The sequence below is a fragment of the Salmo trutta genome, chromosome 4, assembly GCF_901001165.1.
Source record: "Salmo trutta chromosome 4, fSalTru1.1, whole genome shotgun sequence".
Lineage (NCBI taxonomy): Eukaryota > Metazoa > Chordata > Actinopteri > Salmoniformes > Salmonidae > Salmo > Salmo trutta.
This window is the reverse complement of record NC_042960.1, coordinates 494,800-519,943: the sequence shown is the minus strand read 5'-3', so window position 1 is coordinate 519,943 and position 25,144 is coordinate 494,800. Positions and strand designations below refer to the sequence as shown.

At 40.2% G+C, this 25,144-nt stretch overlaps 1 protein-coding gene across 3 annotated transcripts in view; it reads right to left on the bottom strand.

Annotated features, from left to right (window-relative positions):
- Positions 1-2,017: 2,017 nt before the first annotated feature.
- The window catches only part of LOC115191643 (CD209 antigen-like protein E), a 39,741-nt gene continuing 16,614 nt past the window's right edge, over positions 2,018-25,144 (bottom strand). Inside the window, exons 3-8 of one of the 3 annotated variants that reach the window (XM_029749444.1) lie at positions 23,453-23,543; positions 17,899-17,982; positions 17,589-17,813; positions 8,403-8,542; positions 8,203-8,312; positions 2,018-2,667 (exon numbers count right to left, since the gene is read on the bottom strand). In XM_029749444.1, coding sequence (XP_029605304.1) covers positions 2,535-2,667; positions 8,203-8,312; positions 8,403-8,542; positions 17,589-17,813; positions 17,899-17,982; positions 23,453-23,543 — 783 coding nt within the window. In that variant the 3' untranslated portion in view covers positions 2,018-2,534. The remainder of the gene's footprint in view (positions 2,668-8,202; positions 8,313-8,402; positions 8,543-17,588; positions 17,814-17,898; positions 17,983-23,452; positions 23,544-25,144) is intronic. The other 2 variants (XM_029749446.1, XM_029749445.1) reach the window with 2 other exon arrangements.

Here is a 25,144-nt window from a genome sequence, read left to right as displayed (position 1 = left end):
ACAAGGGCTCATTGTTCAAATGTATTTGTTTTCAAACATTGGAGATGAAATATAGCTTACATGCTGTCAACAATCTAAGCCAACCCTGTCAGTTATGCCTCATGGTTGCTCATTGATTTTGTTGTTGACCAACGTACCCATCTGTTATATATTTTAATCTTAAATGAATATAATTTTAAAGTATGCATTAATTTGTCTAATATACATTAAGGTGTCTAATATAATATACTTGCATTAAGTTGTCTAATATAATATATTTGTCATTTAAATGTAGACATTAATAAATGCATTTCTGTATCTTACAAAATCTTTACAATGGAGTAGCACCAAAATGAATGTGCAGAGGCTTCAAAACAGCGCCCCCTGTCAGTTGTCTAGGGGTAATGCATATCATTGTTAGAAACTAGTCTTTATGAGGAAAGTTAAAGCAGTATAATAATTGACCACTAGATGGTGGATTTGGTACTGTCACATCCTGACCCTTGTTAGAGGTCATTTTCTATAGTAGAGTGGTCAGGGTGTGACAGGGGGTGTTTTTTCTATGTTGTCTATTTCTATGTTTAAGTTCTAGTTTGTCTATTTCTATGTTTGGGTTGATCTCCAATTGGAGGCAGCTGATCTTCGTTACCTCTAATTGGAGGTCATATTTATGTTGATGTTTGTCCCACCTGTTTTTGTGGGTGATTAATTTGAGTAGTGTGTTTTCCTCTCTGCGTCACGGTTTGATGTTTTTTGTGTATTCAAGTATTTAGTGTAATGCATTTAGTTTCACGGTAAATAAAATATGTGGAACTACTAACACGCTGCATTTTGGTCCCATCCTTTGAACAGCCGTGACAGATGCGTCATCTATGGACATGTGACCAGACCAAGGGCCCGTTCAGCAGGATGCAATGTTTAGGAACTGAAATATGCTATGTAGTAAAAAACATGCCTCTCTGACATGTAGAATAACTAATTAATTCCGCTTTATTGATATCATGTATATCTGAAACTTTTGACCAAGTTTGGCTTCTGAATGTGGCCAGAGGCTCTTTTGCAATTGTCTCCCTCTCCTTGTCTCCTCCACTACATCTGCACTGATTGGCTTCACAGGTGAAAACAATATGGTGGAAGGAAGCTCATCATTAGACTGGCTTAGCTTTCACCTGGTCAGCTCTTTCAGATCAGTGGAGGAGAGGACTGACAAGAAGAGTGATTTTCAGATTTGAGAAAAAGTGCCTAGTGCATTGGGTTAGTGTTGTGTAATGCTGTTGTTGAATTAGTACAGGCTGTAGCTCTTCTAGGCCAGTCATGCATAGTCACACGGAATGGATGGTTATCACAGGAGGTTGGTGGGACCTTAATTGTGGAGGACGGGCCTGTAATGGCTGGTGCAGAATTAGTGGAATAGCATCAAATACATCAAACGCATGGTTTCTATGATTTCTATGTGTTTGATGCCATTCTATTTGCTCTGTTCTAAGCCATTATTACATCCTCCCCTCAGCAGCCTCCAATGATTTATACGCTTTTACATGAATCTCATGCATTCTGTCAATCACACACACAAAACCCTGCTTAAGACTGTCTCTCTGATAACTGGAGGTCACTTTCACCTGTCCTACTGTAGTCAATGATTAGTCCCATTTGTTAGTTTAATAACAAAACCATAGACTGCTTCAATAACTAATGGTTATTTATGATCCAACCCTTCGTTCTGGTGTTGTCACCGCAAACAGGAAGTTAACAAGATAAGTTCAAATGTAAACACTAACATTCATTCTCTATCCTAGTGGCAGAGAGGTGTCTTGTCCTTATAGGTTCCATGTTAATATTAGATAAAGTATAAAACAGAGGTGTCTTGTCCTTCTAGATTCCATGTTAATATTAGATAAAGTATAAAACAGAGAGGTGTCTTATCCTTCTAGATTCCATGTTAATATTAGATAAAGTATAAAACAGAGAGGTGTCTTGTCCTTCTAGATTCCATGTTAGATAAAACAGTAAGGAGAACAATAATGTACTAGACAGGTAATGTCACTAATATCAGTTTAATGATTTATTGAATAAGCAGGAAGTACACATTGTTTATGTTCAGAATAATAAAAGCACAAGAAGCAAACATAGTGTATACCTGATAAACATATACAGTCATTTTAAATGTATTTAGAAGTGTAAAACTTAAAAGTAATTGATAGCAGCTATTGAATGATATTATACACCACATTGTTTGACATGTGAATAAATTATTTTGTGTCAGCTTGTGTAATGAACATGAGTTGGTCATGATTGGTTGCTCATGGTCATGTGATGAAGTAGCCCCTCCCGAGATTTCAAAATCAGTGTCTCTCGAACCAAAAGGGAATTTCCTCTTTGTCTATTAAGAGGTTTGTTTGGTTCAGATCTGTGTGTGTGTCTGAATGTATTTGTGTTTCTCTCCTACCTGTAGTTCAGAGAACCATTCTATTAAATCACACCAGTCTTCAGACCATCATTAACATACAGTAGAGAGTTCATTCACCAGCAGTGCAGAGAAAGTACTTATGAGAAGCCTATTTCTCACAGATCCATCTTTCTGAAGAGGAACAATAAAAATCCCACCACGCTCCTTGGCCTGATGACATGTGACGGATGAACGCACAGTTATGGTATGTTCCACCATTAGGCTGTCCTCTCCACCAATACCTGTAGTAAAAACAACACAAAGTCAGACTAACCACTCTCTCAGAACCTCTCAGAACCTAGAGTTTGAACAACACAGAGAATCAGTCCTACTGCTTCCACTGTGGTCAGTGTTATTAGAGCAGTAGTCTCTAACCTTGGGGTGGTCAGTGTTATTATAGAGCAGTAGTCTCTTACCTTGAGGTGGTCAGTGTTATTATAGAGCAGTAGTCTCTTACCTTGGGGTGATCAGTGTTATTATAGAGCAGTAGTCTCTTACCTTGTGGTGGTCAGTGTTATTATAGAGCAGTAGTCTCTTACCTTGGGGTGGTCAGTGTTATTATAGAGCAGTAGTCTCTTACCTTGGGGTGGTCAGTGTTATTATAGAGCAGTAGTCTCTTACCTTGGGGTGGTCAGTGTTATTATAGAGCAGTAGTCTCTTACCTTGGGGTGGTCAGTGTTATTATAGAGCAGTAGTCTCTTACCTTGGGGTGATCAGTGTTATTATAGAGCAGTAGTCTCTTACCTTGGGGTGGTCAGTGTTATTATAGAGCAGTAGTCTCTTACCTTGGGGTGGTCAGTGTTATTATAGAGCAGTAGTCTCTAACCTTGTGGTGGTCAGTGGTATTATAGAGCAGTATTCTCTTACCTTGGGGTGGTCAGTGTTATTATAGATCAGTAGTCTCTAACCTTGGGGTGGTCAGTGTTATTATAGAGCTGTAGTCTCTAACCTTGGGGTGGTCAGTGTTATTATAGAGCAGTAGTCTCTTACCTTGGGGTGGTCAGTGTTATTATAGAGCAGTAGTCTCTTACCTTGTGGTGGTCAGTGTTATTATAGAGCAGTATTCTCTTACCTTGGGGTGGTCAGTGTTATTATAGAACAGTATTCTCTTACCTTGGGGTGGTAAGTGTTATTATAGAGCAGTAGTCTCTTACCTTGGGGTGGTCAGTGTTATTATAGAGCAGTGGTCTCTTACCTTGGGGTGGTCAGTGTTATTAGAGCAGTAATCTCTTACCTTGGGGTGGTCAGTGTTATTATAGAGCAGTAATTTGTTACCTTGGGGTGGTCAGTGTTATTATAGATCAGTAGTCTCTTACCATGGGGTGGTCAGTGTTATTATAGAGCAGTATTCTCTAACCTTGGGGTGGTCAGTGTTATTATAGAGCAGTAGTCTCTAACCTTGGGGTGGTCAGTGTTATTATAGAGCAGTAGTCTCTTACCTTGGGGTGGTCAGTGTTATTACAGAGGAGTAGTCTCTTACCCTGGGGTGGTCAGTGTTATTATAGAGCAGTAGTCTCTTACCTTGGGGTGGTCAGTGTTATTATAGAGCAGTAGTCTCTTACCTTGTGGTGGTCAGTGTTATTATAGAGCAGTAGTCTCTTACCTTGGGGTGGTCAGTGTTATTATAGAGCAGTAGTCTGTTACCTTGGGGTGGTCAGTGTTATTATAGAGCAGCAATCTCTTACCTTGGGGTGGTCAGTGTTGTTATAGAGCAGTAGTCTCTTACCTTGGTGTGGTCAGTGTTATTATAGAGCAGTAGTCTCTAACCTTGGGGTGGTCAGTGTTATTATAGAGCAGTAGTCTCTTACCTTAGGGTGGTCAGTGTTATTATAGAGCAGTAGTCTCTTACCTTGTAGTGGTCAGTGTTATTATAGAGGAGTAGTCTCTTACCTTGGGGTGGTCAGTGTTATTATAGAGCAGTAGTCTCTTACCTTGGGGTGGTCAGTGTTATTATAGAGCAGTAGTCCCTTACCTTGGGGTGATCAGTGTTATTATAGAGCAGTAGTCTCTTACCTTGGGGTGGTCAGTGTTATTATAGACCAGTAGTCTCTTACCTTGGGGTGGTCAGTGTTATTATAGAATGGTAGTCTCTAACCTTGGTGTGGTCAGTGTTATTATAGAGCAGTAGTCTCTTACCTTGGGGTGGTCAGTGTTATTATAGAGCAGTAGTCCCTTACCTTGGGGTGATCAGTGTTATTATAGAGCAGTAGTCTCTTACCTTGGGGTGGTCAGTGTTATTATAGACCAGTAGTCTCTTACCTTGGGGTGGTCAGTGTTATTATAGAGCAGTAGTCTCTAACCTTGGGGTGGTCAGTGTTATTATAGAGCAGTAGTCTCTTACCTTGGGGTGGTCAGTGTTATTATAGAGCAGTAGTCTCTTACCTTGGGGTGGTCAGTGTTATTAGAGAGCAGTAGTCTCTTACCTTGGGGTGGTCAGTGTTATTATAGAGCAGTATTCTCTTACCTTGGGGTGGTCAGTGTTATTATACAGCAATAGTCTCTTACCTTGGGGTGGTCAGTGTTATTATAGAGCAATAGTCTCTTACCTTGGGTTGGTCAGTGTTATTATAGAATGGTAGTCTCTAACCTTGGGGTGGTCAGTGTTATTATAGAGCAGTAGTCTCTTACCTTGGTGTGGTCAGTGTTATTATACAGCAATAGTCTCTTACCTTGGGGTGGTCAGTGTTATTATAGAGCAATAGTCTCTTACCTTGGGGTGGTCAGTGTTATTATAGAGCATTAGTCTCTAACCTTGGGGTGGTCAGTGTTATTATAGAGCAATAGTCTCTTACCTTGGGGTGGTCAGTGTTATTATAGAGCTATAGTCTCTTACCTTGGGGTGGTCAGTGTTATTATAGAGCAGTAGTCTCTTACCTTGGGGTGGTCAGTGTTATTACAGAGCAGTAGTCTCTTACCTTGGGGTGGTCAGTGTTTTTATAGAGCATTAGTCTCTAACCTTGGGGTGGTCAGTGTTATTATAGAGCAGTAGTCTCTAACCTTGGGGTGGTCAGTGTTATTATAGAGCAGTAGTCTCTTACCTTGTGGTGGTCAGTGTTATTATAGAGCAGTAGTCTGTTACCTTGGGGTGATCAGTGTTATTATAGAGCAGTAGTCTCTTACCTTGGGGTGATCAGTGTTATTAGAGCAGCAGTCTCTTACCTTGGGGTGATCAGTGTTATTATAGAATGGTAGTCTCTAACCTTGGGGTGGTCAGTGTTATTATAGAGCAGTAGTCTCTTACCTTGGGGTGGTCAGTGTTATTACAGAGCAGTAGTCTCTAACCTTGGGGTGGTCAGTGTTATTATAGAGCAATAGTCTCTTACCTTGGGGTGGTCAGTGTTATTATAGAGCAGTAGTCTCTTACCTTGGGGTGGTCAGTGTTATTATAGATCAGTAGTCTCTTACCTTGGGGTGGTCAGTGTTATTATAGAGTAGTAGTCTCTAACCTTGGGGTGGTCAGTGTTATTATAGAGCAGTAGTCTCTTACCTTGGGGTGGTCAGTGTTATTATAGAGTAGTAGTCTCTTACCCTGGGGTGGTCAGTGTTATTATAGAGCATTATTCTCTAACCTTGGGGTGGTCAGTGTTATTATAGAGTAGTAGTCTCTTACCCTGGGGTGGTCAGTGTTATTATAGAGCAGTATTCTCTTAACTTGGTGTGGTCAGTGTTATTATAGAGCAGTAGTCTCTTACCTTGGGGTGGTCAGTGTTATTATACAGCCGTAGTCTCTTACCTTGGGGTGGTCAGTGTTATTATAGAGCAGTAGTATCTTACCTTGGGGTGGTCAGTGTTATTATAGAGCAGTAGTCTCTTACCTTGGGGTTGTCAGTGTTATTATAGAGCAGTAGTCTGTTATCTTGGGGTGGTCAGTGTTATTATAGAGCAGTAGTCTCTTACCTTGGGGTTGTCAGTGTTATTATAGAGCAGTATTCTCTTACCTTGTGGTGGTCAGTGTTATTATAGATCAGTAGTCTCTAACCTTGGGGTGGTCAGTGTTATTATAGAGTAGTATTCTCTTACCTTGGGGTGGTCAGTGTTATTAGAGCAGCAGTCTCTTACCTTGGGGTGGTCAGTGTTATTATAGAGCAGTAGTCTCTTACCTTGGGGTGGTCAGTGTTATTATAGAGCAGTAGTCTCTTACCTTGGGGTGGTCAGTGTTATTACAGAGCAGTAGTCTCTTACCTTGGGGTGATCAGTGTTATTATAGAGCAGTAGTCTCTAACCTTGGTGTGGTCAGTGTTATTAGATCAGTAGTCTCTTACCTTGGTGTGGTCAGTGTTATTATAGAGCAGTAGTCTCTAACCTTGGTGTGGTCAGTGTTATTATAGAGGAGTAGTCTCTAACCTTGTGGCGGTCAGTGTTATTATAGAGGAGTAGTCTCTTACCTTGGGGTGGTCAGTGTTATTATAGAGCAGTATTCTCTTACCTTGGGGTGGTCAGTGTTATTAAAGAGCAGTATTCTCTAACCTTGGGGTGGTCAGTGTTATTATAGAGCAGTAGTCTGTTACCTTGGGGTGGTCAGTGTTATTATAGAGCAGTAGTCTCTTACCTTGGGGTGGTCAGTGTTATTATAGAGCAGTATTCTCTTACCTTGGTGTGGTCAGTGTTATTATAGAGCAGTAGTCTCTAACCTTGGGGTGGTCAGTGTTATTATAGAGCAGTAGTCTCTTACCTTGGGGTGGTCAGTGTTATTATAGAGCAGTATTCTCTGACCTTGGGGTGGTCAGTGTTATTATAGAGCAGTAGTCTCTAACCTTGGGGTGGTCAGTGTTATTATAGAGCAGTAGTCTCTTACCTTGGGGTGATCAGTGTTATTAGAGCAGTATTCTCTTACCTTGTGGTGGTCAGTGTTATTATAGAGCAGTAGTCTCTTACCTTGGGGTGGTCAGTGTTATTATAGAGCAGTAGTCTCTTACCTTGGGGTGGTCAGTGTTATTATAGAGCAGTAGTCTCTTACCTTGGGGTGGTCAGTGTTATTACAGAGCAGTAGTCTATTACCTTGGGGTGGTCAGTGTTATTATAGAGCAGTAGTCTCTTACCTTGGGGTGGTCAGTGTTATTATAGAGCAGTAGTCTCTTACCTTGGTGTGGTCAGTGTTATTATAGAGCAGTAGTCTCTTACCTTGGGGTGGTCAGTGTTATTATAGAGGAGTAGTCTCTTACCTTGGGGTGGTCAGTGTTATTATAGAGCAGTAGTATCTTACCTTGGGATGGTCAGTGTTATTATAGAGCAGTAGTCTGTTACCTTGGGGTGGTCAGTGTTATTATAGAGCAGTAGTCTCTAACCTTGGGGTGGTCAGTGTTATTAGAGAGCAGTATTCTCTTACCTTGTGGTGGTCAGTGTTATTATAGATCAGTAGTCTCTAACCTTGGGGTGGTCAGTGTTATTATAGAATGGTAGTCTCTAACCTTGGGGTGGTCAGTGTTATTATAGAGCAGTAGTCTCTTACCTTGGGGTGGTCAGTGTTATTATAGAGCAGTAGTCTCTTACCTTGGGGTGGTCAGTGTTATTATAGAGCAGTAGTCTCTTACCTTGGGGTGGTCAGTGTTATTATAGAGCAGTAGTGTCTTACCTTGGGGTGGTCAGTGTTATTATAGAGCAGTAGTCTCTTACCTTGGGGTGGTCAATGTTATTATAGAGCAGTAGTCTCTTACCTTGGGGTGGTCAGTGTTATTATAGATCAGTAGTCTCTTACCTTTGGGTGGTCAGTGTTATTATAGAGCAGTAGTCTCTTACCTTGGGGTGGTCAGTGTTATTATAGAGTAGTAGTCTCTTACTTTTGGATGGTCAGTGGGGTTCCGTCCACCCATTTCCAGGTCCCCTCAGTAACAGAGTCAGTCAGACCAATCCAAGCAAAAAGGAGTGATTCTAACCCTTTGATGAATGTCTGTTGTGGCACAGAAAAAGCATTGTTAATAATACATGATGTACTAATAAATAAAGTAGCTCTCTCTGTCTGTCTCTCTCTCTCTCTCACCTGTTCCTCTTCACTGTTAATGATCACCAGGTCTGCTCCTCTCTCCAGACAGTCCTGTCTACTCTCCTCCCAGGATTTCTTCTCAGTAGAGAGGTAGTAACAGCCGCAGCCAAACCTTCTCCATCCTTCAGGACAGGACCCTAGAAGTTTGACATTTACCATATTTGACACTCAACTGTTATGAAAAATAATGTATTAAAAAGAACATAACAGACAAAGCACTTCTAATGAACCCTTCCAATGAGCTGATTGAGATTCCACCTTGCAGCTTTAGGAAATAATTAAAATGTTCTGGTGATTTCCCACAGCAGTCGTTTGTGTGAATTGCCTGTTTGCCTTTAGCTGTTACACTGAACAAAAATATAAACTCAACATGCAACCATTTCAAAGATTTTACTTAGTTTCAGTTCATATAAGGAAATCAGTCAATTGAAATTAATGAATTAGACCCTAATGTATGGATTTCATATGACTGGGAATACAGATATGCATCTGTTGGTCTCAGACACCTTAAAACCTGTTAAGGTATAGGGGGCAGTATTTTCACGGCCGGATGAAAAGCTTGCCCAGAGTAAACTGCCTAATACTTGGGCCCAGAGTCAAATATGTGCATAGTATTAGTAGATTTGGATAGAAAACACTCTAAAGTTTCTAAAACTGTTTGAATGATGTCTGTGAGTATAACAGAATTCATACGGCAGGCAAAACCTGAGAAATATCCAACCAGGAAGTGGGAGATCTGACACTTGTAATCTTTCAAACCATTGCTTATTAAACTACAGTGTCTGTGGGGTCATTGTGCACTTCCTAAGGCTTCCACTAGATGTCAACTGTCTTTAGAAAGTTGTTTGAGGCTTCTATGGTGAATTTTGAGGGAATAACAACCGGTTCAAGCAGTGGACTGTCTGAGGTCATGTAGTTACTTCATGCGCATTCACACATGGCTAGCATTTTTTATTTTTCTTCTGTAATGAATACGCTATTGTCCGGTTGGAATATTATCTACTTTTTATGTTAAAAACACCCTAAGGGTTGATTGTAAACATCGTTTGACATGTTTCTACAAACGGTAATGGAACTGTTGAGCTTTTCGTCTATTGAATTGCGCTCCCGCATCGTGCCTTTGGAATAGTGTTCTGGACGCGCCAACAAAAGGGAGGTATTTGGACATAAATGATGGACTTTATCAAACAAATGAAAATTTCTTGTGGGAGTCCTGCGAGTGCATTCTGCCGAAGGTAAGGAAAGATTTATAACACTAATTTAGAATTTTATTGATGCCATGACTTGACGGGTAGCTGTATAGCTTGCATTGATGGCTGAGTTCTGTACTCAGAATATTGAACAATGTGCTTTCGCCGAAAAGCTATTTTAAAATCTGACACAGCGGTTGCATTAAGGAATAGTATATCTATAATTCTTTAAATTATTGTTATATATTTTGTCAAAGTTTATGATGAGTATTTCTGTAAATTAATGTGCACATTCACCAGAAGTTTTGGGAGGCAAATATTTTCTGAACATCACGCGCCGATGTAAAATGGGGTTTTTGGATATAAATATGAACTTGATCGAACAAAACATGTATTGTGTAACATGATGTCCTATGAGTGTCATCTGATGAAGATCGTCAAAGGTTAGTGCTTAATTTTAGCTGTATTTCTGGTTTTTGTGACGCCTCTCCTTGCTAGGAAAATGGCTGTGGCTTTTCCTGTTTAGGTGGTGTGCTAACATAATCTAATGTTTTGCTTTCGCTGTAAAGCCTTTTTGAAATCGGACAATGTGGTTGCATTAAGGAGAAGTGTATCTTTAAAATGGTGTAAAATAGTCGTATGTTTGAGAAAATTGAATTGAGATTTTTGATGTTTTGTATTTCGCACCCTGCTATCCCGTTGGCTAGGTGTCCCGCTGGCGGAACGTCTTAAAGGTAGGGGTGTGGATCAGAATACCACCATTTGTCTCATGCAGCGTGACACATCTCCTTCACATAGACTTGATCAACCTGATTGTGTCCTGTGGAATGTTGTCCCACTTCAATGGCTGTGAAAACTTGATGGATATTGGCGGGAACTGGAACACGCTGTTGTACATGTCAATCCAGAGCATCCCAGACGTGCTCAATGGGTGACATGTCTGAGTATTCAGGCCATGGAAGAACTGGGACATTTTCAGCTTCCAGGAAATGTGTACAGATCCTTGCTACATGCAGATGAGCTTCCCTGAGACGATTTCTGACAGTTTGTGCAGAAATGCATCGGTTGTGCAAACACAGTTTCCTCAGCTGTCCGGGTGGCAGGTGAATTTGTCAGATGTGGAGGTCCTGAGCTGGTGTGGTTACACATGATCTGCAGTTGTGAGGCCGGTCGGACGTACTGCCAAATCCTCTAAAATGACATTGGAGGTGGCTTAATGTAGAGAAATTAACATAAATTCTCTGGCAGCAGCTCGGGTCGACATTCTTGGATTCACCATAAAAATTGCATGCTTTGTGCACAACATTTGAGCTGTTTGTGCATATGTAACATTTCTGGGATATTTTATTTCAGCTCATGAGACCAACACTTTACATGTTGTGTTTTATATTTTTGTTCAGTGACATTTTCAAGTTAAACATAACTTTGCAACTATTATTTATTCCCACATTAAATATGTAGGTAGCTTTACATGAGCCTTGTCTTGTGAGAGGCCAGAACAGCTCATTGGATCTAGTCTCCTGCTCCTGTTTCTGTAGTGTGAGGCAGCTTGATGTACAAGTAAACACTTCCAATGTATCTGACATCTCTAATCTCTTCTAGAATTAATAATTATAAAACTGGGTAAATGAATTGCATTACACTTCAGATCCCCCCAGTTTCTACACAGATCGGAAAATGTCCCTTCAGTGGTGATGCACCTTACATGTGGAACAATTTACAAAAAACTATTAGAATTGATGGTCTGGTGCCTCTTTGGCTATTCAAAAAATAGATTTCTGATCTTTTAAATGTTAACTGTGTTTTTCTTAAGGCGTATATGTATTGTGTCTGTGTAGTTGTGCATACAGTGGCAAGAAAAAGTATGTGAAACCTTTGGCATTACCTGGATTTCTACATAAATTGGTCATCAAATTTGATCTGATCTTCATCTAAGTCACAACAATAGACTAACACAGTGTGCTTAAACCAATAACACACAAATTATTGTATTGATATTGAATACATAATTTAAACATTCACAGTGCTGGTTGGAACAAGTATATGAACTCCTGAGCTAATGACTTCTCCAAAAGCTAATTGGATTCAGGAGTCAGATAACCTGGAGTCCAATCAATGAAACGAGATTGGAGATGTTGGACAGAGCTGCCCTGCCCTATAAAAAAACACTCACAAAATTTGAGTTGGCTATTTACAAGAAGCATTGCCTGATGTGAACCATGCCTCGAACAAAAGAGATCTCAGAAGACCTAAGATTAAGAATTGTTGACTTGCATAAAGCTGGAAAGGGTTACAAAAGTATCTCTAAAAGCCTTGATGTTCATCAGTCCACGTTAAGACAAATTGTCTATAAATTGAGATTTCAGCGCTGTTGCTACTCTCCCTAGGAGTGGCCTTCCTGCAAAGATGACTGCAAGAGCACAGAGCAGAATGCTCAATGAGGTTAACTTGTTATGGATAGGGGGCAGTATTTTCACGGCCGGATAAAACACGTACCCGATTTAATCTGGTTATTACTCCTGCCCAGAATATGCATATAATTAGTAGCTTTGGATAGAAAACACTCCAAAGTTTCTAAAACTGTTTGAATGGTGTCTGTGAGTATAACAGAACTCAAACGGCAGGCAAAAACCTGAGAAGATTCTGTACAGGAAGCGCCCTCTCTGACCATTTCTTGGCCTTCTTTGTCATCTCTATCCAAAACAGGGGATCTCTGCGGTAACGTGACATTTTCTCAGGCTCCCATAGGATCTCAGAAGGCGCCAGAATGTTGAATGATGACTTTGCAGGCCATGGCTAAAAAACAGTAGCGCATTTGGATAGTGGTCTATCAGAGAACAATGAGACTGGCGCACGCGTGCACGAGACGACTCCATGTTTACATTTTTAGTCTTTGAACGAAAACAATCACTCCCGGTCGGAATATTATCGCTTTTTTACGAGAAAAATCGCATAAAAATTGATTTTAAACAGCGTTTTACATGCTTCGAAGTACGGTAATGGAATATTTTGACATTTTTTGTCACGATAAGCGTCCGCGCGTCATCCTTCGGATAGTGTCTTGAACGCACGAACAAAACGCCACTATTTGTATATAACTATGGATTATTTGGAACCAAAACAACATTGGGTGTAAAGTAGAAGTCCTGGGAGTGCATTCTGACGAAGAACAGCAAAGGTAATCCAATTTTTCTTATAGTAAATCTGAGTTTTGTGAGTACCAAACTTGGTGGGTGTCAAAATAGCTAGCCTGTGATGGCGAGCTATCTACTCAGAATATTGCAAAATGTACTTTCACCGAAAAGCTATTTTAAAATCGGACACCGCGATTGCATAAATGTCACAAGTTTCGTAGTGAAGAGAAGTCCAAGGCGCAGTGGGAAAGTGGATACTCATATTCTTTTAATGAAACACGTAAAGCATCCACAGGAAGAAAAAAAAACAGTACTCACGACAACAGGAACAGTTTTGCAGGCTAACAAACGCAGTGCAAAAACAAGTATCCACAACCTCAAAGAAAAACACACACTACTATATAGGACTCCCAATCAAAGGCAACTCAACACACCTGCCTTCAATTGGGAGTCCAATCACCAACACTTAACACACAAAAACCCTGCCACGAATTCGTCCCACCTACGTAACAGCCAGTGTAATCCTGTGGCGAGATTTTCAAAACGTTTGAAATGCTATTACTTCAATTTCTCAAACATATGACTATTTTACAGCTATTTAAAGACAAGACTCTCGTTAATCTAACCACATTGTCCGATTTCAAAAAGGCTTTACAGCGAAAGCAAAACATTAGATTATGTCAGCAGAGTACCCAGCCAGAAATAATCAGACACCCATTTTTCAAGCTAGCATATAATGTCACAAAAACCCAGAAGACAGCTAAATGCAGCACTAACCTTTGATGATCTTCATAAGATGACACACCTAGGACATTATGTTATACAATACATGCATGTCTGTTCAATCAAGTTCATATTTATATCAAAAAACAGCTTTTTACATTAGCATGTGACGTTCAGAAAAAGCATACCCCCCTGCAAACTTCCGCTGAATTTACTAACAATTTACTAAATTACTCACGATAAACGTTCACAAAAAGCATAACAATTATTTTAAGAATTATAGATACATTACTCCTCTATGCACTCGATATGTCCGATTTTAAAATAGCTTTTCGGATGAAGCACATTTTGCAATATTCTGAGTAGATAGCCCGGCATCACGGGCTAGCTATTTAGACACCCACCCAGTTTAGCCTTCACCAAAATCACATTTCCTATAAGAAAAATGGTCTTACCTTTCCTGTTCTTCGTCAGAATGCACTCCCAGGACTTCTACTTCAATAACAAATGTAGGTTTGGTCCCAAATAATCCATAGTTATGTTCCATCAGCGACGTTTTGTTCGTGCGTTCTAGACACTATCAGAATGGTAAATCACGGTCGTGCGCATGGCGCATAACGTGACAAAAAAATTCTAAATATTCCATTAACGTACTTCGAAGCATGTCAACCGCTGATTAAAATCCATTTTTATGCCATTATTCTCATAAAAAAGCGATAATATTCCGACCGGGAATCTGCAATTAGCTAAACAGCCGAAGGAAAATACTGCACGGGGTCGAATCGGGCACGCGCCTAATTCCATTGTCCTCTGATGGGCCACTTGGAAAAGGCGATAATGTGTTTCAGCCTGAGGCTGCCTCGTCATCGTTCAGGTTTTTCCCGGGCTCTGAGAGCCTATTGGAGCCGTAGGAATTGTCACGTTACAGCTAAGATCCTGACTCTTCAATAAACAGAAGCAAGAACAACAACACCTTGTCAGACAGGCCACTTCCTGCATGAAACCTTCTCAGGTTTTTGCCTGCCATAGGAGTTCTGTTATACTCACAGACACCATTCAAACAGTTTTAGAAACTTTAGGGTGTTTTCTATCCATATATAATAAGTATATGCATATTCTAGTTACTGGGTAGGATTAGTAACCAGATTAAATCGGGTACGTTTTTTATCCGGCCGTGTAAATACTGCCCCCTAGCCCCAACAAGTTAACGAGTCTACGATACATAAAACACTAAACAAGAATGGTGTTCTTGGGAGGACACCACAGAAGAAGCCACTGCTGTCCAAAAAAAAACATTGCTGCACGTCGGAAGTTTTCAAAAGAGCACCTGGATGTTCCACAGCGCTACTGGCAAAATATTCTGTGGACAGATTAAACTAAAGTTGAATTGTTTGGAAGGAACACACACTATGTGTGGAGAAAAAGGCACAGCACCAACATCAAAACCCCATTCCAACTTTAAAGTATGATGGAGGGAACATCATGGTTTGGGGCTGCTTTATCGCCTCAGGGCCTGGACAGTTTGCTATCGCCAATGGAAAAATGAATTCCCAAGTTTATCAAAACATTTTGCAGGAGAATGTAAGGCTATCTGTCCGCCAATTGAAGCTCAACAGAAGTTGATGCAACAAGACAATGACCCAAAACACAGAAGTAAATCAACAACCGAAAGGCTTCAACAGAAGAAAATACGCTTTCTCGAGTGGCCCAGTCAGAGTCCTGACTTCAACCTGATTGAGATGCTGTGGCATGACCTTGAGCGGTTCACACCAGACATCCCAAGAATATTGCTGAACTAAAACAGTTTTGTAAAGAGGAATGGTCCAAAATTCCTCCTGACCATTGTGCAGGTCTGATCCGCAACTACAGAAAACGTTTGGTTGAGGTTATTGCTGCCAAAGAAGGGTCAACCGGTTATTAAATCCAAGGGTTCAGATACTTTTCCCACCCTGCACTGTGAATGTTTACACGGTGTTCAATAAAGACATGAAAACGTATAATTGTGTGTTAAAAGTTTAAGCAGACTGTGTTTGTCTATTGTTGTGACCTGGATGAAGAACAGGTAAAATGTTAGGACCAATTTATGCAGGAAGCCATGTAATTCCGAAGGGTTCACATGCTTTTTCTTTCCACTGTATGTGTGTTTTTATTTGTATTGAAAACAGGGCTCTATTGCAAATGAGACCTTGGTCCTAGCTGATCCTGTTTAAAACCTCTTGCCAGGAGCCTAGGATAGGGGGCGCTACAGCGCGTTTTGGAAAAAAATTGTGCCCATTTTAAACGGCCTCCTACTCAATTTCAGAAGCTAGGATATGCATATAATTACTACTTGTGGATAGAAAACACCCTACAGTTTCTAAAACTGTTTGAATGGTGTCTGTGAGTATAACAGAACTCATATGGCAGTCAAAACCCCGAGACCGATCGAAACAGGAAGTGGAATTCTGAATTGCGGACTCCACTTCAGTGCTGTGTCTATAAATCACACCGTGAGCAATGGTTCATTGAGCACTTCCTATTGCTTCCACAAGATGTCCCCAGTCTCTACAAAGTGGTTTGGGTCTCCTACTGTCAAAACTGGCTGAAAGAGATGCTGTGCAACGCAGTGACATGGGGATGGCCATCACCATTATGACGCCAGCGCCCCTGCAAGACAATGCAACCGTCCCTCTTGAATGCTATTGGATCTGTGGTTGAAAAAGGCCCGAAAGATTTATGTTATACAACGTTTGACATGTTTGAACGAACCTAAATTACAAAAAAATCCTTTTTAGTAAGAGAGGTTGCCCGCGCGCGACGGTAGTTTTGGTTTAGCCTTCAGAACGCGCTAACAAGAACAAGCTATTGGGACATATTGGAGTAACTTTTTCGAACGAAAATACATTTGTTGTGGACCTGGGATTCCTGGAAGTGCATTGTGATGAAGATAATCGAAGGTAAGGAAATATTTTAAAAAATATACAAGACTAGATTTGATATGCGATTGTTCCAAGATGGCGCTGAACTGTAACGTTAGCCTATTTTTCTGAGTATCGCATCCCCTTTCATCGCAAAGTATGATTACCCAGTAAAGTTATTTTTAAATCTGGCAGTGCAGGTGCTTTGAAGAGATGTTAATCTTTAAATCTTACATTGACAATTTTACATTTTAAAAATGTTTTCGAATAGTAATTCAGTAAATTGTAGCGCTGTTTCAAATGACACATCTGAGGAAAAATAGTTAGTCAACGTCACGCACCGATGTAAAATGCTGTTTTTATATATAAATATGAACTTTATCGAACAAACGAATGCATGTATTGTATAACATGATGTCCTAGGACTGTCAACTGATGAAGATTGTCAAAGGTTAGTGCTGCATTTAGCTGTTTTTTGGTTATTTGTGATGCATGTGGTTGGTCGGAAAATGGCTATGTGAATACTTTTACGATGTACTCCTCTAACATAATCTAATGTTTTGCTTTTGCTGTAAAGCCTTTTTGAAATCGGACAACGAGGTTCGATTCAGAAGAGGTGTACCTATAAAACGATATGAAATAGTCCTATATTTGAAAAAAATATATATATTTGATTTTATTATGCAAATGGCGATAGGATTTTTCGCTGGATAGCCGTCCCGTATACGGGATGTTCCCGTCAAGAGGTTAAATAAAAGTGTTTTTTTATAAAGTACACCCGCTGGACGCTAGTCTATCGTAGGACCTTATCTCCAATTTATCTCCTTAATGCTGAGTGCCAAGCACACACTCATCGGGTAACATTTTTACAACCTTTCATATGACTCTGTAGGGGATCGACCTCCCAAACATCCAATCTCAGGGTGGACACTAACCACAAGGCCACTGGTGAATTCTAAAAGATGCCACAGTAAATGATAAAATTTTATACATTTTATACATATATATATATATATATATAAAAAAACTTCCTTGACTGACAAAACAAAATCTGAGGGAGTTCTAGGTAGGTAGTTCTGATGACCTCCTGTGGCATGTCTTGAGCGCCACAGCAAAACACAGTTCCTGTAATTTGATACTGTTCCTAATGGCCACAGTTAGCGCTGACAATACTTCTTGAGTATGATTGGGTGTGCAATAACAGGTCAACTACCAAAACGTTGGGGGGGCTGTCCTTACCGTTGATCTTCCAGTTCAGTCTATCTGTCTCCTTCTGTAGCTGGTCACGCTCCATAGTTGTAGTGTTCAGACTCTTCATCAACGTGTCTCTCTCTGTGGTTCTGGTATTTAGACTATTCTGTAGCTGGTCTCTCTCTTTAGTCAGGGTATTTAGACTATTCTGTAGCTGGTCTCTCTCTTTAGTCAGGGTATTTAGACTATTCTGCAACCGGTCACTTTCTGCATCTGTAAAAGGAAAAGTCAATCAAAATGTGTAACAGTCAAAACATTGACTTCAAATGTTTATTTTTAATTTTTTTCTTTCACTTACAGGAATCCCACAGGCCTACGATGACAGCCAGTAGAACACACACTACAGCAACACTGGAGTGTCTCTTCCACCACTGAAAATGTACTGAATCAAAAATTATTAAAGTCAGAAAATTGGTAATGTGTTAATGTGTTTTACTGTATCAGTGTTTTATTTGAGCTGGATCCTGCGGAAACAGGAACAGCACCTCTGTTTTGGACTGATGGATTCCAGAACCTATTTGTTTGGATACGCTACCTTTCATGGCATGAAAAATAACTGTTACTGTTTGCAATGTAAAAATTTGAATTAGAGCACTCAAAGTTAATTTGAGTTTCCTCAATATTAACGGAGGGCACTGTAGGTAGGGGTAAGGTAGAGGCAGGTAGCCTTGAGGATACAGTGCTGGGCCAGTAACCGAAAGGTTGCAGGTTCGAATACCAGAGTGGACAAGGTGAAAAATATGTTGTGCCCTTGAACAAGGCACTTCATCCTAATTGCTCCAGGAGCGCTGTATGTTGGAGCCATTGTGATCATTGTCAAGAAGTCACACCCATCCCACTGGAGTTAGAAGTTCAGAGTGAGAAAGTTTAGACTATATAGAAATAATTACCCTCATATTGAAAATCATGAAATGAGGATTTCTATCCTCTTTAACAGGAGGAAAAGTAGAATAGTAGTCAAAGATAATGTACCTTTACATCCCATGCTGACACATCCATTATGATTACTTCAGTCATTTGATAACTAGTTCAAATCCTTTTGATATGGAAAGAAACGAGCAAAAAAAATAGAACACAAGAACAAATTGTTCTGCAATGTTTAAAATCCAATGTGGATACCAAAAGTTATTTTCAATTTCAACTTATTTCAGAAGAAATGGGCAATTATTTAAGAAAAGTGCAAGGATTCCAATATATTTGGGAGCAACTTTATATAAATTAAAAGAATGTTGTGATAATTCCTATGCACAATAACAATAATATTATCCTTTTAAAATATTTTATGGCATTTTAAGGTATTTCAAGGCACGTTGTCTTTATACTGTAGATGCCGTTGTCTAATAAGGAGAGGGCTGCACGACACAGACAAAAGATTAACGTAGATCCAGTTGCTAGGGAGGAAAGACTAGCCAGAAGAAAAGCAAGGTATTGTTTTCATGGTTTCATGCTACTGTCAGCAACAGAATAGGATATAATAGGATATAAAGCTGGGTGGATAACGCTTAACATTATGTTGCACTATTATACTGTAGTTAATGTTTTACTGAACTGCAGTTAACGTATAACTGATGGATTATATTAGTTAACATAATATCACACACACACACACACACACACACAATTATGGATTAAAAATGGATCATGAATTATATTAGTTAATACCTACTTCACAAATACACTAGATATACAAAAGTATGTAGACACCCCTTCAAAAAAAGTGGATTTGCCTATTTCAGCCACACCCGTTGCTGACAGATGTATAAAATCAAGCACAAAGCCATGCAATCTCCATAGACAAACATTGGCAGTAGAATGGCCTTACCAGAGAGCTCAGTGACATTCAATGTGGCATTGTCATAGGATGCCACCTTTCCAACAAGCCAGTTTGTGGAATTTCTGCCCTGCTAGAGCTGCCCCGGTCAACTGTAAGTGCTGCTATTGTGAAGTGGAAAGTCTATGAGCAACAACAGCTCAGCCACGAAGTGGTAGGCCACTCACTACCGAGTTCCAAACTGCCTCTGGTAGCAACGTCCGCACAATAACAGTTCGTCGGGAGCTTCATGAAATGGGTTTCCATAGCCGAACAGCCGCACACAAGCCTAAGATCGCCATGTGCAATGCCAAGCACCGGCTGGAGTGGTGTAAAGCTCGCCTCCATTGGACTCTGGAGTGATGAATCACGCTTCACCATCTGGCAGTCTGATGGACGAATCTGGGTTTAGCAGACGCCAGGAGAACGCTACCTGCCTCAATGCATAGTGCCAACTGTACAGTTTGGTGGAGGCTAGGCCCCTGTCGTGTCTTTGGGCACCATTAAACTGAAGACATGTATATCAAATAACTCCCTGTAAGTATTATTACGCGATTAAACTGATTAATCGTTTAACTGTAATTAACTAGGAGATCGGGGCACCAAGGAAAATATTCAGATTACAAAGTTATAATTTTCCTAATATAACTTTCCTATATTATAACATTATATATTATATTATATTATAGTATCTGACCAATTATCTTCTGGTTTAAATGGGGTATTTTACCTCGCTCCAGTCTCATTCCAAACGTCATAAATTGTTGTTAACTGCACAAACCCAGTCTTCATTAACCTGTCTGGGCTAGGGGGCAGTATTGAGAATTTTGGAAAAATATGTTCCCATTTTTAACTGCCTCCTACACCAACTCAGAAGCTAGAATATGCATATTATTGTTCAGGTTTGGATAGAAAACACTCTGAATTTTCTAAAACTGTTTGAATGGTGTCTGTGAGTATAACAGAACTCCTATGGCAGGCAAAAACCTGACAAGGTTTCAAGCAGGAAGTACCCTGTCTGACAAGGAGTCGTGCGTCTTGCATCTTTTTATTGAAAAGTAAGGATCTTAGCTGTAACGTGACAATTCCCAGGGCTCCAATAGGCTCTCAGAGCCCGCGAAATAACTGAAGGTTTACGAGGGAGCCTCAGGTTGAAACAGATTATCGCCTTTTGTAAGTGGCTGCTCCGAGGACCTTTGAATGATGCGCGTGCATGAGTCGCTTCTGAGGAGAAATTTTATTCGGCTGTTTAGGCTCAATGCATACTCCCGGTCGGAATATTATCACTTCTCTACGACATAAATGGCATAAAAATTGGTTTTAAACAGCGGTTGACATGCTTCGAAGTACGGTAATGGAATATTTAGACATTTTTGACACGCCAATGCGCCATGCGCAAAACCGGGAAGAAGCATTCTAGAACTCACGAACAAAACGTCGCTGTTTGGATATAACGATGGATTATTTGGGACCAAACCAACATTTGTTATTGAAGTAGAAGTCCTGGCAGTGTATTCTGATGAAGAACAAGCAAGGTAAGAACATTTTTCTTATAGGAAATGTGATTTTGGTGGATGCTGACCTGGGTGGGTATCTAAATAGCTAGCCCTGTAATGCCGGGCTATGTACTTAGATTATTGCAAAATGTGCTTCATCCGAAAAGCTATTTTAAAATCGGACATATCGAGTGCATAGAGGAGTAATGTATCTATAATTCTTAAAATAATTGTTATGCTTTTTGTGAACGTTTATCGTGAGTAATTTAGCAAACTGTTAGTAAATTCAACGGAAGTTTGCCGGGGGTTATGCGTTTTCTGAACGTCACATGCTAATGCAAAAAGCTGTTTTTTGATATAAATATGAACTTGATTGAACAGACATGCATGTATTGTATAACACAATGTCCTAGGTGTGTCATCTGATGAAGATCATCAAAGGTTAGTGCTGCATTTAGCTGTGGTTTGGGTTTATGTGACATGATATGCTAGCTTGAAAAATGGCTGTCTGATTTTTTCTGGCTGGGCACTCTGCTGACATAATCTAATGTTTTGCTTTCGTTGTAAAGCCTTTTTGAAATCGGACAGTGGGGTTAGATTAACGAGATTCTTGTCTTTAAATAGCTGTAAAATAGTCATATGTTTGAGAAATTGAAGTAATAGTATTTCTAACGATTCAAAAATCGCGCCACTGGAATTTCAGTAGCTGTTACGTAGGTGGGACGAAATCGTCCCACATACCCCAGACAGGCTAAGTCATCCATACATCAATTGTCTTAAAATCATTTATTTACTAAACTAAGTAATTCACAGAAAGCATACAAACAGTTATTGTTACAAAGAAATGGTGGAGGAATGTGCCCTAGTGGGCTAAACCGGAATGGCGGCTTGTTAAACAAAGGGTGATACAGGGCAGCTGAGAAGGCACAACAGAGTTGATAAATATTAACAATTGATATGCTATCCTTTGCACATGAACGCTCACTCATTCGGAAACAATTGCAATCAATATATATATTTACGCTCAGTGTGTCGTCGGGATCCTTGTTGGAGAGTTTTTGTCCTGTTGGAGAGTTTTTGTCCGCGTTCTCTCTCTCTCGGTTAGAATGGATCTTTCAAAGCGACATCCGTTCATGTCGTTATAGAATGGATGTTTCGTCGGTCTTCACGTTCAATGATACCGAATTCCTAGCTGCAGACTAGTAATTAATATCAAAGACTTGTTATTATTCTGTCGGTATCGATAGTCTAAAAGTTTAACCACGTGGTATGGTTAAAGCTCAGTAGAGGAATGCATTGTCAAACCTATTGGCCAACTCAAAATGGAGTGGAGGCCTGGTCTAAGAGAGAAATTCTGGGTGGGGGTTTATATACTGAACGTAGAAAAGGCTGTCACATGACGCCTTGTCCTGTCTGTGTCCCTGGGGGCATGCCGATGACTTAGTTAAGCTTTGAACAGAAATTTAATTCTCTCACATTAACATCAGTACATAGCATCTCAACATATTCCAAATAGCTTTATCCTTATTAATACATTTTATACAACCATTTAGATGTAAGTCCCATAGCTGAGGCTATCAAATAAACATTATTATGGTAATATGGCAATATTGTCTCTCACGAGTTTCATAAAATTGTACCAAGCGGACCAGTTCGTAGCTGGATTCTTCACCGATCTTTTATACCTTCTCCAGAACATAAATGTCGTTCGGTTCCCCCGTCCGGTGAGTTGGAAGAATTCCTTTGTCTCTTTATGAAACCATTCTGTCTCAAAACTATGGCCTGTGAGGCAGGACATTCCCTTTGGAATTTACGACCGCATTCTGACCACAGCAGCCTGGGTAGGGGGAGGTAGGTAGGGGGATGGTGCATAGAAAAGGCCTGGTGCAGAGGGAGGCAACTGTGCTTGCTGTACCCAGAGAGAGGGCAACGTCATGACAAAACCCACACGTGGTTTGTGGTTATGAGGCCGGTTGGATGGACTGCCAAATTCTCTGAAACAACATTGGAGGCGTCTTATGGTAGAGAAATGAACATTAAATTCTCTGGCAACAGCTCTGGTGGACTTTGCTGCAGTCAGTGTGCCAATTGCACGCTCCCTCAAAACTTGAGACATCTGTGGGATTATGTTGTTTGACACAACTGTACATTTTCGAGTGGCCTTTTATTGTCCCCAGCACACTACATGTTGCATTTATATTTTTATTCAGCGTAAATTTGTTTTTAAAATACAGCAGTTTTTGTGTTTTATACTTTTTCATAACGGCAAGGACAAGTTTAATGTCATATGACAATATAATGTTCATTATGTCACTGTGAAAACTGGCTCCAGACATGTCGATAGACCAACTGTAAACCAGCCTATACTTATAACCTTTAGTTTAGAAATGCTTATTTATAAAACATTTATGACAGTGTTACCAAGTCATATGTTATTAAAAGTGGAGTATGTCGTGGCAACCATTTACATTTTAGTCATTTAGCAGACATGAGGTGTAAGGCCAATGAATGGAGCTGGTATGAAGAACTTTAACAGGAGACAATACCTTGGGATGTTTCCCTGTTTCTTCCTGAGAATCCCTCCTCTGGTTTCGACTCATCTCTGACTTGTTTCAGTGGCTTTTCCTCTTTAAAGTTCTATAAAAAGTAGAATTCACAGGTTAACATGTTTAATACATTATGTTGAATCTACACCTCCAGGTCTGTTGAGAATAAAGCACAACAGGTTCAGAATTAGGGATATTTAATGCCGTGTTCAGCATGTATAGTTTCGGTTTAATGCACACTAAGGGTACAGTCAGACTGATCGCATGAACATGGCTGAAATCGTATAGAACATACATCATTATCAGTTTTTGTGTGTCAAAAGTATCACTCACGTCAAATCATTTCTGATGCCTGACGAGTTGCATACATTAAAAGACGGAGCGTTTGTGTGCTTTTTTGTTTTGTTTTACAATCATCTCCTTTGTCATTCATCCAGCAACAGATAACTCACATAAAAAAAGCAGAAGTTCCACACAAAATCCCAATGTGTCTACATTGATAATGTCACATCATAGGGGATAGACAATACATTTGGAAAAAGTTACTTTATATTTTTTACATAAAAATGTCCTACTTTGAGCCCAAACTCTAGTGGTTTACTTGCTACCAACCTGCTTTTGGAAAAGTAAAGTAACGTGATGGCAAGCCATTTTATTTCCATGGCAATATCCAAACGTCCACTAGGGGCAACGTGCGTGCCTGTTACCATCTAGTACAGGGGGATTCAAACCTTTCCTTGGAGACCCCCAGACATTTCACAATTTTGCTGTAGACCTGAACTAGCTCACTGATTCATCTAACCAAGGGCTTGATGAATAGTTGACAAGTTGAATCAGGTGTGCTAGTTCTGGAATAGTTCAAATCCATGGAACGGCTGGGGGTCTAAGAGGAGAGGTTAGACTACCTCTGATCTAATAAGCTCGTGACGAGTCAGGGTGATTAGGATGGGTGTGAGGATGGGCTAAAACTGCAAGCTACAGCTCTGAGCATTGTGGGTTCAATCCTAGTGCTAGGCACAATTGTCTTAAATATATATGTTTCTTTTACCCTATCCTAAACCATAAAGCGACAATCTGTGATTGCTACATCCACGTTTTTACTTTTAAATGAATGATAGGTAGCCACTTACTCGTGAGCTTAGTTCGACAGTCGAACCCCATCAGAACCCATAATATACGCTTTTTTTTACTTCATTCATTGTAAACAAACAATATAGGCTCAGGTTTCTGTTTTTACCAAAACAGAGGTCGGCAGACGCTTTGTTGTTTCAACTGCTGATTGGCCCTTTAAAAGGTGAAGGTACAATATATCCATTTAAAACAGCAGCCATAACATCACCAAACAGTCCATGATAACTTATTCAACTTTTATAGTGTACCTAAAAGCAGTGCAACAATGTCACCTTTTTCCCCCGGATACAAATGTGCCAAAAATAAATCAAGGCTTTCTAGAATCTCTGAGTTACACAACCGTTCCACAGGCACAAGGTGTACTGGGCTTTCCTGGTGCTCTCAAGGAAGAGAATAGTCAACAGTGAGAAACACAGGCAGGAGATCACTACCGGTTTCCGGACTTCTTGTAGCAGTAGAAGTATGGTTTCAACATGTTGACATGACACAGCCAGGTTTGTTTTCCTGCGATCCGGCCTGACGTCATCGCTAACGAAACCAGGACATGGTCACTCACATCGA